At 44.5% G+C, this 14875-nt stretch overlaps 1 protein-coding gene across 3 annotated transcripts in view; it reads right to left on the bottom strand.

The window, feature by feature from the left end:
* Positions 1-14875, bottom strand: part of LOC139228792 (CTD nuclear envelope phosphatase 1-like) — a 48232-nt gene that overhangs the window by 26489 nt on the left and 6868 nt on the right. For all 3 annotated transcript variants that reach the window (XM_070860166.1, XM_070860168.1, XM_070860167.1), the window contains exons 2-3: positions 5538-5604; positions 1865-1983 (exon numbers count right to left, since the gene is read on the bottom strand). In XM_070860166.1, the coding sequence (XP_070716267.1) occupies positions 1865-1983; positions 5538-5604 (186 nt within the window). The remainder of the gene's footprint in view (positions 1-1864; positions 1984-5537; positions 5605-14875) is intronic.

Below are 14875 nucleotides of genomic sequence, written 5' to 3'. Positions count from 1 at the left end.
TTCTACCAAAATGGATAACCTCACATTTTCCCACATTATACTCCCATCTGACAAATTTTTGCCCACTCATTTAACCTATCTATATCCGTTTGCAGATTATGTGTCCTCTTCACAACTTGCTTTCCCATCTATCTTTTTATCAGGAGGCACCTACACTGTCTCATTTATATTGCTGTGTCTGCAAGTAGGGCTGTGATAAAGAGCTTGTCAAGCCATTTATAGCTCAGGACTGCTTCCAGCAATGAGGCTGTGGATATGCTGGAATGAGCAGTTAATGTAATGTAAGGTGGATTCAGAGCATCAACAGTAACAAGTACCCACGCACAGGCAGGATTTTATTCAAAAGTTGCAGCTAGAATTTTAAATTGGTTGGGGGAGAGGTCTGTGCAAGAAACCATGTTTAAAACTGTACTGCTGGCTTACACAGGCTGCCCTGAAACATGTTTAACTGGTACAACTAGGCTGCAAATGCCACATTAAGAAAATGGCCTACATCAGAGATATGGAAACCAATGTTTTATCCTTAAAAAAAATGTTTTATAACCCGACTGCTAAACGCTGGACTGCTTTCTTGTTTGGCTTTGGAGTTGATTTATTTGCAATGATTGGCTCCTTGAAGCGTAAAAAAAACCCGGCAGGCGGTCACTTGCTGCTGGCACTTAGCCTCTAAGAGCCGGTTGAAAATCCATGTTGAAAGATGGGTTGTGGCTTGGGAGGCACCTGCACTGTCTCATTTAGATTATAGCACTGTGTCTGTAAGCAGGGCTGGAATAAAGAACCGGAAGGAATTTTGCAGCAGGCTCCCTAGATGCACCTCCCACTCTCAGCTGTGTAAAGGGTAGTTACCTGCTGATGTAACAAATGTTCTGTTGGTTCAATGAAGATATCAAATCGTTCAGATGCTGTAACATTTTTTTTTTTTAAAGGGAGATTCATTGATAAGCATTCTACATAGCTTCCTCACTGAAGGGAATATCAGCCATTTCAGATTGTGTTCTCAACAGCTAAGCCTAAAGCAGCATCAATCCCTCCACAGAATGTTCAAAACTATTTTCACATCAAAATAACCTATTTATACTAGTTGGCTGGTGTCCTTTTTCTACTCTACATATATTACCCATCTCCCAAAGACATGTTTTCTCACCTTCCTTCCTAGTCCTTCAACTATACACCAGCTGCAGCTAACCAGCCTTCAGACAATGCCAATTTGAGCCAGCTTCCTGCACGGTGTGTAATATCTGCTGAATGACTCCTCTTCCTTCCTTCCTGTTGGTTTGCCCCTTCCCTCCAGGCGGGAGTGCCTAGCCTCCACCACTCCACTTTCCCCGCAGGGAGATCGAGACTGCAAACACTCGCCTTACCACCCAAGGCATCCCACCACCCTGCTTGGTTCACAGCTCATCAAAATCCCAACTTATCTCGAATGGCCACCTGATCTGGCTGTCCGGAGCAAACAGGCAACCAACGATTCTGTTGGTGTCAGATTAAACCACAGGACGGAAAGAGGAACTAATTCTGGACTTTTTAAAAAAGGTTAGCGGACACAATCTGTTAGCACAGGGAAACCATTTCAAATACCATGCAGTCACACAAGTAAATCATTCATTTTGGCATAACACTGAATTACGCTGCATGCATACTATAGGACTGACTCCAGAAATGGTTTGGCCACTACCTTATCCTATTGAAAAGAAGAAACAGGGCAGTACAGCACCAGACCAACATTTAAAACAGGATGCACTTACATGGATATTGGAATAGCAGAATTGACAGAGAATGATTCATACAAAATTGTTGCATCTATTTCAAATCAGGACTCAAAAGACCAAGGTAATTTTGGCCACAGACTGGGTCACCGCCTCACCTTTAGCATGAAGTCTGGTGGGGTGCCTGGCCTCACTGTTGGTTTCAACACTCCATCATGATGGGAGTGGATTAACGTTTCATCCAAATCTAAAACTAGGATTTTCCGTTTCATTTGATCTGCACATACGAGAGGGAAGGAAGGGAAAAAAGGTTGAAATAATACAAGTTATATCAAGATTTGGGCTGGTGTCAATGTAGCATCATGGTGCCTCCTTTGACCAATAAAATCAGGCCCAAGAGCAACGACATGCCTGAACGTCAAACAGACCAGAGACAACTCATCCTTCAACCAATCAGATCCCAGGACCATGTTTGCAGGAACCAAATCAGATCCAGCACCACCTAGACAGTGTACAACCAATCACATTCTAAAAATTCTGTGGCATTCAGCCATTAGCAGTGTGCCCCCACCCCCCCATTAATAAAATTAATGAAAACATTCAACAATTCACAAAACATTAACCTCCATTCTTCATCAGCTATTATCCCTCCCAGCCAAAAACAGACAAAATCTACAGCCATCAGGTATATTGTCCCCCAGTAGCAGACAGCACCAAACTTGTCCAACGCTAGGATTTCACCCAACTCACATCCAAGTCCCAAAGCCATCACGAGAAATTCTCTTTAGCCTAACTTCTCACCCTCAAATGGTGTCTTATCACCTCTGGACTATTAATATTTACTTTTATGGCACCCACAGTATTTGCTGTCTTTGTACTTGTCGACCTACAAGCGCAGACCAGTGAACTCGAGTCATCTGTGCTCCTAAACTTTTACTGATCGTAAGAGAAGAAAATTAGAGCAGGAATAGGCCATTCAGCCCTACGAGCCTGCTTCGCTATTTAATATCATGGCTGATCTTTAACCTCAACTCCAGCTTCCGATCCCCATATCCCTCGATTCCCTTAGTATCCAGACAACAGATTCAACCCCTTAGCGTGCCACAGACTTGTTCACTCATCCCCTTATGGTCAGACGAATATTTTCCTTTATTGGCTGCACCTTTGTGTTGTAATGCAAAGTCCTGGACTTTGACTGCAGCAACTTTTAATTGGCTGTAAGTGGGACCAAAGTGTAAGTTTTTAGCTAATCCATAAAGGCAAGTTCTCACCTGCACAATTGGAGCCACAGGCAAGCAATCACAAGGAAAGATTTCAAAAAGTTATGAAAATTAGGTTTGGTAAAAGGTTAATAGAGCAGAACAAAATGAAATTAAAATTGGGGGAGCGCGAGGGGGAGAGAGAGGGAGAGAAATGAGCCAATTAGATAAATGAAAAAGGGGTTTTTGTTTGAAAAAGATTTTTGTAGCTGACTTATTACATTAATAATCTGCTCCCAACACTGGCATTAGCATTTGTTCAGTGTATGATCAGAAAATTGATTATAAAGAAAGTCAGCCCAAGGAGTCCACCATTCTCTGCCTGCAGCTGTCTAAAAGGTTAGCAAATCAAAAACACATTTTGCAGTAGCTCACTTTAAAAAAAAAAATGCAATTCACTTTCAGCTGAAATTCTCCTACCAGAGGACTCGAGGGGATAATGGACTAATGCAGTACTGTATTCGACCACCAAGATGGAAAGTTAGACAAAACACGACATGTTCACCACATTCCTCACTGACTGAGTTGATGTGCTAATGCATCTTTTACATTTTTTTTTCCAGCACTGAAGGAAACGTAGTAATTTTTCCCCACTACTACTCAAAGGCTTTACTATTCGACAATTTAAAAAAGATGTTTCCCAACACCCAGGGTCCCCCTGATCGCTCAGTGAATAAATGTCCCATCTACTGCGGTACGGAGTCATGCAATAATAACCACAACTTTTATTTATATAGCACTTTTAACGTAGTAAAACATCCCAAGGCGCTCCACAGCAGTGTTAGAAGACAAAACAGATAAATTTGACACCGAGCCACACGAGAAGTTACTGCAGATGAACAAAAGCTTGGTTAAAGAAGTAGGTTTTAAGGAGCGTCTTAAAAAGGAGGAAAGAGGGGTAGAGAGGCGGGAAGGTTTGGGCAGGAAGTTCCAGAGCTTAGGGCCCAAGCTGCTGAAGGCACAGCCACCGATGGTTGAGTAGTTATAATCAGGAATGCTCAAGAGGGCAGAATTTGAGGAGCACAAATATCTCTGGGGGAATGGGGGTGGGGGCTGGAGATTACAGAGACACGGAGAGGAGAGGCCATGGAGGGATTTGTAAACAAGGATGAGAATTTTAAAATCGAGGCACTGCTTAACCAGAAGCCAATGTAGGTCAACGAGCACAGGGGTGATGGGTGAGCAGGACTTGGTGCGAGTTAGGACACGGGCAGCTGAGTTTTGGATGACCTCAAGTTTACATAGGGTAGAATGCAGGGCAAGGCCTCGAGGTCAAACCCTGGCCTGTGTTAAGTTAGCTGACCTCCTCTACAGTGGCAGGGCAGATATAATTGGGCACATTGCTTCTGGGCTGGGATGGGGAAAGATGAAGTGATGCAGCATGTTATTTTATACATTTTTCTTTGCGTCTAGCTCGTGCTTCGCCAGACGTCGGAAAACAAACCTGATCACTTAATGTCGAGTTCTTCTGACCTGCAACCTGAAACATGCAAGCATTTTCCAATCTGCACTGTTCCCTCACCAACCAAGTAAATTAACCAGAGGTGCAGGTTACTTATTAGACTCTCTCTTTCTTAAAGCGCTCAGGCCCATTATATTGGGGGCTGTCGCACATGCTTCCCAAGGAAGGGTCACTGAATGGTGATCACAAATGGAAACGCGAGTTGATTTCACCCCTCCTCCCCCACAGCTGGAGGGAGAGCGGCAAGAGTCAACCAGGCACCCCACTCTAACACCCGCTCTAGGGACCTGTAATGTACACACAGAGTACGCTCACAGGTTTGTAGAGTGGTTGCATTGTGAGTGGCTTAGCCAGTCACGTGATGTTCACAAGACTCAATAAAACCCTAGTCAGTTGGGTCTAGGTCATCCATGATGAGGTATGCAGTTGAGAGCCTGGTGGATGAACTGGTAATGTGCAGTGTGATTGTTAAGAACTAGTTGGTTTACAAACGATTTAATAGCAATGTATTGCTATGAATTCTTAAGCAAAGAATATACAGCAAATACATTACAGAGCCTCTGGCTGGAAACAGCATGTCTGGATGTTGGGCAAGGACCAGATCAGTTAGGCCCACTTTGAAAGCCTGCTAACGCTCACTTTCTGCACCAGCCCAAGTACCTAACTGAGAAAATGAAGGGACGGGGAGCATACAGGCAACAGATCTAGGAGCTAGGCATGCTCAATTATTTGTCAGGCATGATCAAAGCACATGGATGTACACATAATGCAAGCAACTTAACCCGTAAGCATGCTGCAACTACAATCCAGGTACAATCTTTCTCTGCCGGCTGTCAACAGATATAATCCAAGCAATGTGAAAAGGTCACGGCTCCCAGCTGACAGCGGAAGCATCGCACTCTCTCTCTTTCATAAAACGGAATTGGCAGACCCCATGGTCTGTTGCTCAGATCTGTGCTGCCCTTGCCAAAATGTAGGAGCCTCACGTTACACTGAAAATGTACAGAATTTTAAAAATTTGGTTTTGGATGTCACAATCTACGCAGGCAGTGAAAAGGATTAACTTGCGCTGTACAAATGGCATCATTAGATCACAGGATTAGTACTTACTTATTCGGACGCGGGAAAGAGGAGAGAGGGGCAGAATGTCATAGCGAACAGTCTGGTACTGGATGATCTACAAGACAAAAAATAAAATAAAAACGTTAGGCAAGATTCCCTCCTAAAGAGAGAGAGAATGCAGTGTGGAAGCAGGGTCCCTCAGTTCCTCAGTTCTTACATTCACTCATTCCTGCTGCTTATAATCTTGCCAGAACAGACACACTCACCCTGTAATGCTCAAGATTGCTGAACCCACTAGGCCTCAAAAAAGTTTTCCAACAGGAAGGACAAGTGTCATTGCGGGTTGAAACACAACAGACTGACCCAAGTATGTCCCATTGGGATCAATGCAGCTAACTTATGGCTGGACACTAATATGGCGGAGATTTGCTGCAGTTGTTCCCGGAGACGATTTAGGCCACTCATTTATTTTCCATTGCCTACATTCCTTTCCACTTGAGTATAGAAAGTGCAGGGGTGAAATTGAAAAAGGAAATTAGGAAAACACAGTGCATGAAAAAATATTGGCAAGTAAAATCAAGGAAAACCCAAAAGGTGTTTTTATAAATACATTAAGAGCAAGAGGATAACCAACGAAAGAGTAGGGCCTATTAGAGACCATAAAGGTAGACAGTGTGTGGAGGCGGAAGAGGTGGGTATGGTTCTTAATGAATTCTTTGCATCTGTTTTCACAAAATAGAGGGGCGATGCAGACATTGCAATCAGGGAAGAAATGTGTGAAATATTAGATGAATTAAACAGAGAGAGGGGAAGTATTAAGGGGTTTAGCAGCTTTGAAAGTGGATAAATCCCCAAGCCCGGACAAAATGTATCCCAAGCCGTTTAGCGAAGCGAGAAAGGAAATAGCAGAAGCTCTGACCATCATTTTCCAATCTTCACTGGCTAGAAGGCGTGGTGCTGGAGGGCCGCTAACGTTGTACATTTGTTTAAAAAAGGGAGCAAGTTATGGACCAAGTAATTACAATCATCCTAGCTTCGGTGGTGGGAAAATTATTGGAAAAATTTCTGAGGATCAGGATAAATCTTAGTTTAGAAAGACATAGATTATTCAAGGACAGTCAGCATGGATTTGTTAAGGGAAGACCGTGTCTGACTAACTTGATAGAAATTTTTAAGAGGGTCGATGAGGGTAGTGCGTTTGATGTAGTGTATATGGAGTTTAGCAAACTTTTTGATAAGGTCCCACATGGTAGACTGGTCACAAAGTAAAAGCCCATTGGATCCAAGGCAAAGTGGCAAGTTGGATCCAAAATTGGCTCAGGCAGGAAGCAACAGATAATGGACGATGGGCGTTTTTGTGACTGGAAGGGTGTTTCCAGTGGGGTTCTGCAGGGCTCAGTATTAGGTCTCTTGCTTTGTGTGGTATATATCAATGATTGACTTGAATGTAGTGGGTATGATTATGATGCAAAAATTGGCTGTGTGGTTGACAAAGAAGAAAGTCGTAGACAGCAGGAAGATATCAATGGACGGGTCACGTGGGCAGAACAGTGGCAAATGAAATTCAATCCGGAGAAGTGTGAGGTAGTGCATTTGGGGAGGGCTAACAAGGCAAGAGAATACACAATAAATGGTAGGACACCGAGAAGCATTTAAAAAAGTACTTGGATATGCACTTGGACCGTAGCCTTGTAGGTTACTGCAATTCAAGAGCTGAAAAGTGAGATCCTTCTATGCTTTCTATGATTCTCCGCTGGGAAGCGATTAGATCGGGGGGGGGGGGGGGGGGGCACACGGTAGTCAAACTCGATCCTGCCCTCTTCATCATAGGCAGTCCTTCGGGGTCGAGGATGACTTGCTTCCACACTAAAGAAAGAGTACGCGGGTGACTGATGAACTAATTTTAAACAGTGGAAGATGCCCGTGCGTGAATTATTTTAACGTGGGGTGGCCGTTGCACATCAGCCACCTCACGGGCTTGATGGAGCAAGGTCTTGGTCCAGTGGCAAGGGGATCCAAGACGACAGGAGACACCACATGTGCCAATACATATACACAAACTCAAACATACTCCTACAGTCCTTCCTTCCTCCTGAGCCACGTGTGCTGTGCTCACTGACCTACATTGGCTCACAGTCCAGTACACCTCAAATTTAATGGTCCGGAATATGTCTTCAGCAGTGAATCAATGGCACCAACCATTCATTACACTTACCCGCAGACTTTCTATGGGCTTTTGCACTGGAAGTTGTGGCAATTAGAAATCAATTTTGGTGCAGGGGATCTGGAATGGGTGTGTGCACTAGGTCCATGCAGCAGAGCAGGTCTTCAGTCGTCCTGGTTAACCCTTGCCACTAGATAAAGGCCTAGCTCTGTCAGGCCCGTGTGGTGGCTGGTGTGCAACCGTCACCACACGTTAAAAAAAAATCCACGCACAGGCATCTTCCACCCCCTCAACTGGAGTTCAGGACTGGAACATCGGGTCCTTCATTGAAACATCTGAACTCTCGTGGAAGCAAGTCACCCTCGTTCGAGGGATCGCCTATGATGAACAGGACAAGAAACTATGTATCTCCTTCACCAATCAGGTTGAAGAATTCTGATGGAGACACGTAGTCCTCTCCAAACTTCCACACACAACGCAATGGTTACTGAGAGTATTCAAACAGGCTCATTTAGACAAACTGTGAAAATTCACAGACCCCCAAGTCAAGGCTGCTACATGCAGTTCGGCATGTTGCATTAACTCATCAATCAACTTGACATTTTCGGACCTTGGGTAGCGAGCCAATTAAAACGTTAATAGAATATTGATTGAGCCAATAAGGTCAAAGGCGGAGAGTTCTTTTCTGTAAATTGATCCAGGTATAAAATACAGCCATTTTGACCATGTGTCTCAGTAAGAACAAAGACCTGGCTTGAAGCCAAGCAGTTTGTTGCTCTTTGCCAAGATTAAAAAGTTAAAACTACCATCGGAGTTCGTATTTCATTGGAAATGAAGAGATCTAACAGTTACTGAATAGCGATCACAATGGGAATGTCAGCCCCTTCTGTAGCCTCGGGGACCAAGGCCAATTGTAGCAACCCCAACGAGATCAGCCCAATTCAGCAAGCTAAGGATCAATCCTGGTCTGCGTGACCCAGCATCAAAGCAGGCAGGCAACTTCTCAATGCATTACACATACTCTCGCCAGCACGCCACGTGTAGCTTACATCCACCGTGCCGTTAACTCCCATCTCCCAGAGATTGTCCTTAAAATAGCCAAATGACAAGTTGCTGCTTGGCAGCTGCTGCTCAATGCCTCAGTGCAGCCATTTTAATTTTAGATGACCCTCTTTTGCAGAGGAGTCCTTTATCTAATGGCCCTGGTTAGATTTCACTTTCCAAACCAGAACGGCTGCACAATCGTTCAGAATCCTCTTCCAGGCGTAGGGTTAAACCAGAGCAGAGCTGGACCAGGAGAGATGGAATCCATGGTGGTTCGATTCCAGTCCCACAGCTATCCAACTGTAGTACATTTCAAGCCAGTTTGGATTCCACACTCTGCACTCCAGACCGCATCGCAGGTCAGTAATGAGTAGAGCTGTACGTGTTACGCATGCTGCGGAGTCAATCATGCCAGGGGGACCGTGAAATTCATCAGTAAATGTTATATTCAATAGCGTTTTGCATTCCTTTTTGCAGACACTATGAAATTCCACAGGACTGTAGCGAACTTCACATCGAACACGTAGGCGGTGCCAATAATGCAGACGGGGAATGTCTACTTCCTCTCAGCATATTCAGAGAGGAGAGGCAAAGTGCCGTATCATGTCAAAGATTCCACAGCATAATCCATCAGGGTCACAAGTTACAGTGCACATGCCAAGTGCAGTTGTGGTTTCTTTTTATAATTTTCTTTCAAGGGGTCACTAGAAGAGGAGGGACTGATCATTTCAAATGCTGAAATGTAATCTACCCAATTCCAGCCATCTCCCTCAACACGATTTGCTCTAGAGAGAGAGATCCTAGCTCTCAAAAGGGAGCAGAAAAGCAGAATGTGGGACTAATTTTAAACTTAAGCAAGAACCACATTGTGGCTGAACAAAGTCAGAATCTTTTAAATGCCACTTTCTTCCCTTCAGATATTAAAATCGGCCTCTCGAAAGTGCTGCCTTACACTGGGATATATACTCCTCGCGACAAGGCAGCCTATACTACCTCAGCTAAGCTGCTGTCCTCCCTACGTTACCCCGCCACCACTCACTGTCTGGACTGTTTGATTCTGAGGGTCGCCACAGCCCAGCTCAATCCAGCCTGGCTGATTCTCCATCTTCTTAGCCAAGGAATGTGGAAAGAAAAGACTTGCATTTATATAGCACCTTTCATGACCGCCGGACATATCAAAGCACTTTACAGCCAATCGAGTACTTTTGGAGTGTTGTCACTGTTGTAATGGGGGAAACGCGGCAGCCAACTTGCGCACAGCAAGCTCCCACAAACAGCAATGTGATAATGACCAGATAATTTTGTTTTAATGTTGATTGAGGGATAAATATTGGCTAGGACATGGGGAATAACTCCCCTGCTCTTCTTCGAAATAGTGCCATGGGATCTTTTACGTCCACCTGAGGGGGCAGATAGAGCCTCAGTTTAACGTCTCATCCAAAAAACAGCACTTCAACAATGCAGCGCTCCTTCAGCACTGCACTGGAGTGTCAACCTAGATTTTGTGCTCAAGTTCCTTGAGTGGGACTTGAATCCACAACCTTCTGACTCAGAGGCAAGTGTGCTACCCACTGAGCCACAGCTGACTGCACTGGCCAACTGTAGCAGAAATCAACCAGTCCAGCACAGACCATGGCTCAAACCTAGGACCTTGCTCGTCTGCAGGGTAGCTGCCAACTGAGCCAATGAAGCGGCTCTTATACTATGAGAAAAGTTTTTAAAAAAGGCGCACTTATCTTTCAATTGAGATTAATACTCCACATTTAAAATGGTTTCTTTCCTGAGGAGTGATCCACAGATCCAGGTCCTGCTCAAAGTATAGAACAAGCCCAATCCTTCACCACCACCACCAGCCAGCTCACTGCATGGAATTTCTAGTTCCATTTCCCTTGCTTTTACTGCTTTGCTTTAAACTTTTAGTTTAGTGTCACAAACTAAGAAAGTTTGGAGGAAGACAAACCACCAAGAGGTTTGGGGTCACCTCACGGCACACTGGGCTTGCATCGAAACTAGTCGATTTGAAAATGGGACCTTTTTGTGGTATTTAGAGTCCCATCAGCAGATGTAAAAGACAAGGACCCTGAATTTGCTGCCCCTAAAGGTGCACACGAAGTGCGCACGCAGCTGTAGGGGCCCCCACAAGTTCCAGATTTGGGCATGCACTGCGCAATGTCCTAAACCCGGAGCTTCTCAACAGATCGCACGCATCTGGAAGTAAAGGGCTATTTGCTCAAAGAATCTCCTTGAAATTCTTACGACTGATAAAAGCAGGCCTTGCACTTGCTTTTATCAACAAAAGATTTTTGAAGAACAGAAAAATATATATTTCTCTTTAACTTAAACATTTAAAATCTTGTCAAATGAGGCAAGTTTATTTTTAGACCCTTTAAAATATGTAAATTTTTCAAAAAATTTAATGTGTTTTAAATAATTAAATTAAATTCCGTGTTGATTAATTTTAAATATCTGATAACATGTGGTGCAAGAGGGAGGGATTCAAATTCCTGGGACATTGGAACCAGTTCTGGGGGAAGTGGGACCTGTACAAAAGAGACGGTCTGCACTTGGGCAGGACTGGAACTGATGTCCTAGGGGTAACATTTGCTAATGCAGTTCGGGAGTGTTTAAACTAATATGGCAGGGGGATGGGAACGTATGCAGCGAGATAGGGCGAAGTAATATGGAGTCAGAAACAGATGGTAGAAAGGTAAAAAGCAATAGTGGAAGGCCGAGTAAACAAAGGCAAGAAACAAAAAGGGCCACACTACATCATAATTCTAAAAGGACAAAGGGTGTTAAAAAAACAAGCCTGAAGGCTTTGTGTCTTAATGCAAGGAGTATCCCTAATAAGGTGGATGAATTAACTGTGCAAATAGATGTTAACGGATATGATGTGATTGGGATTATGGAGACGTGGCTCCAGGATGATCAGGGCTGGGAACTCAACATCCAGGGGTATTCAACATTCAGGAAGGATAGAATAAAAGGAAAAGGAGGTGGGGTAGCATTGCTGGTTAAGGAGGAGATTAATGCAATAGTTAGGAAGGACATTAGCTTGGATGATGTGGAATCTATATGGGTAGAGCTACAGAACACCAAAGGGCAAAAAACATTAGTAGGAGTTGTGTACAGACCTCCAAACAGTAGTAGTGATGTTGGGGAGGGCATCAAACAGGAAATTAGGGGTGCATGCAATAAAGGTGCAGCAGTTATCATGGGTGACTTTAATATGCATATAGATTGGGCTAACCAAACTGGAAGCAATACGGTGGAGGAGGATTTCCTGGAGTGCATAAGGGATGGTTTTCTAGACCAATATGTCGAGGAACCAACTAGGAGGGAGGCCATCTTAGACTGGGTGTTGTGTAATGAGAGAGGATTAATTAGCAATCTCATTGTGCGAGGCCCCTTGAGGAAGAGTGACCATAATATGGTGGAATTCTACATTAGGATGGAGAATGAAACAGTTAATTCAGAGACCATGGTCCAGAACTTAAAGAAGGGTAACTTTGAAGGTATGAGGCGTGAATTGGCTAGGATAGATTGGCAAATGATACTTAAGGGGTTGACAGTGGATAGGCAATGGCAGACATTTAGAGACCACATGGATGAACTACAATAATTTTCCATCCCTGTCTGGCGTAAAAATAAAAAAGGGAAGGTGGCTCAACCGTGGCTATCAAGGGAAATCAGGGATAGTATTAAAGCCAAGGAAGTGGCATACAAATTGGCCAGAAATAGCAATGAACCTGGGGACTGGGAGAAATTTAGAACTCAGCAGAGGAGGACAAAGGGTTTGATTCGGGCAGGGAAAATAAGAGTACAAGAGGAAGCTTGCAGGGAACATTACGACGGACTGCAAAAGTTTCTATAGGTATGTAAAGAGAAAAAGGTTAGTAAAGACAAACGTAGGTCCCGTGCAGTCAGAATCAGGGGAAGTCATAACGGGGAACAAAGAAATGGCAGACCAATTGAACAAGTACTTTGGTTCGGTAGTCACTAAGGAAGACACAAACAACCTTCCGGTTATAAAAGGGGTCAGAGGGTCGGAAGAAGGAGGAACTGAGGGAAATCTTTATTAGTCGGGAAATTGTGTTGGGGAAATTGATGGGATTGAAGGCCGATAAATCCCCAGGGCCTGATGATCTGCATCCCAGAGTACTTAAGGAGGTGGCCTTGGAAATAGGAGATGCATTGACAGTCATTTTCCTACATTCCATAGACTCTGGATCAGTTCCTATCGAATGGAGGGTAGCCAATGTAACCCCACTTTTTAAAAAAAGGAGGGAGAGAGAAAACAGGAAATTATAGACCGGTCAGCCTGACATCAGTAGTGGGTAAAATGATGGAACCAATTATTAAGGATGTCATAGCAGCGCATCTGGAAAGAGGTGACATGATAGGTCCAAGTCAGCAGGGAAATCATGCTCGACAAATCTTCTGGAATTTTTTGAGCATGTTTCCAGCAGAGTGGACAAGGGAGAACCAGTTGATGTGGTATATTTGGACTTTCAGAAGGCTTTCGACAAGGTCCCACACAAAAGAGATTAATGTGCAAAGTTAAAGCACTTGGGTTTGAGGGTAGTGTGCTGACATGGATGGAGAACTGGTTGTCAGACAGGAAGCAAAGAGTAGGAATAAATGGGTACTTTTCAGAATGGCAGGCAGTGACTAGTGGGGTACCGCAAGGTTCTGTGCTGGGGCCCCAGCTGTTTACATTGTACATTAATGATTTGGACGAGGGGATTAAATGTAGTATCTCCAAATTTGCGGATGACACTAAGTTGGGTGGCAGTGTGAGCTGCGAGGAGGATGCTATGAGGCTGCAGAGTGACTTGGATAGGTTAGGTGAGTGGGCAAATGCATGGCAGATGAAGTATAATGTGGATAAATGTGAGGTTTATCCACTTTGGTGGTAAAAACAGAGACATAGACTATTATCTGAAATGGTGACAGATTAGGAAAAGGGGAGGTGCAACGAGACCTGGGTGTGATGGTACATCAGTCATTGAAGGTTGGCATGCAGGTACAGCAGGCGGTTAAGAAAGCAAATGGCATGTTGGCCTTCATAGCGAGGGGATTGGAGTACAGGGGCAGGGAGGTGTTGCTACAGTTGTACAGGGCCTTGGTGAGGCCACACCTGGAGTATTGTGTACAGTTTTGGTCTCCTAACTTGAGGAAGGACATTCTTGCTATTGAGGGCGAGCAGCGAAGGTTCACCAGACTGATTCCCGGGATGGCGGGACTGACATATCAAGAAAGACTGGATCAACTGGGCTTGTATTCACTGGAGTTCAGAAGAATGAGAGGGGATCTCATAGAAACGTTTAAAATTCTGACGGGTTTAGATAGGTTAGATGCAGGAAGAATGTTCCCAATGTTGGGGAAGTCCAGAACCAGGGGTCACAGTCTAAGGATAAGGGGTAAGCCATTTAGGACCAAGAGGTGGAGAAACTTCTTCACCCAGAGAGTGGTGAACCTGTGGAATTCTCTACCACAGAAAGTTGTTGAGGCCAATTCACTAAATATATTCAAAAAGGAGTTAGATGTAGTCCTTATTACTAGGGGGATCAAGGGGTATGGCGAGAAAGCAGGAATGGGGTACTGAAGTTGCATGTACAGCCATGAACTCATTGAATGGCGGTGCAGGCTCAAAGGGCCGAATGGCCTACTCCTGCACCTATTTTATGTTTTCTATGTTTTTAAAAAATGTATTTCAAGTGCATGTGTGTTTGTGTTTTTGAGAGTACCCCCATTCATACTTATGGTAATTCCATACATATGGATCTTAGCACAAGTATGAATGGGAATACCCCGGTTTGGATTGGTCGCGCCGGCCCACATGGTCCCAGGGAGGCGTGCGAAGCACCCAAGTCCCTGGGATCCGCGGGCCTTCGCGCCGAGGCCCAGCACCACAAGTTTCCGACCCTCCCAGACCACCAGATGAATTCGTAGAAATTTTCAGGTCAGAGGCATCTACCTGCGGGAAGCATCCGACTACAATTTCTGAGGCAACACTTGGGGAGTACACTCCAATATGGGGATCTTCTGGGGAGGGGGATATGGAGACTTCCTCATCATTAGTTCAGGACGACCCACCCAGAGTCAGAGAAGCTACGTTGCTAGGGTGAGAATTTTGGGCCTATATACAGCACAGCACCTTATCTCTTTTCCCCTC

The sequence above is a fragment of the Pristiophorus japonicus genome, chromosome 18 (genome assembly GCF_044704955.1).
Source record: "Pristiophorus japonicus isolate sPriJap1 chromosome 18, sPriJap1.hap1, whole genome shotgun sequence".
Taxonomy (NCBI): Eukaryota; Metazoa; Chordata; class Chondrichthyes; family Pristiophoridae; genus Pristiophorus; species Pristiophorus japonicus.
Note: the sequence above shows the minus strand (reverse complement) of the source record. Positions and strands in the feature narration are given on the sequence as shown.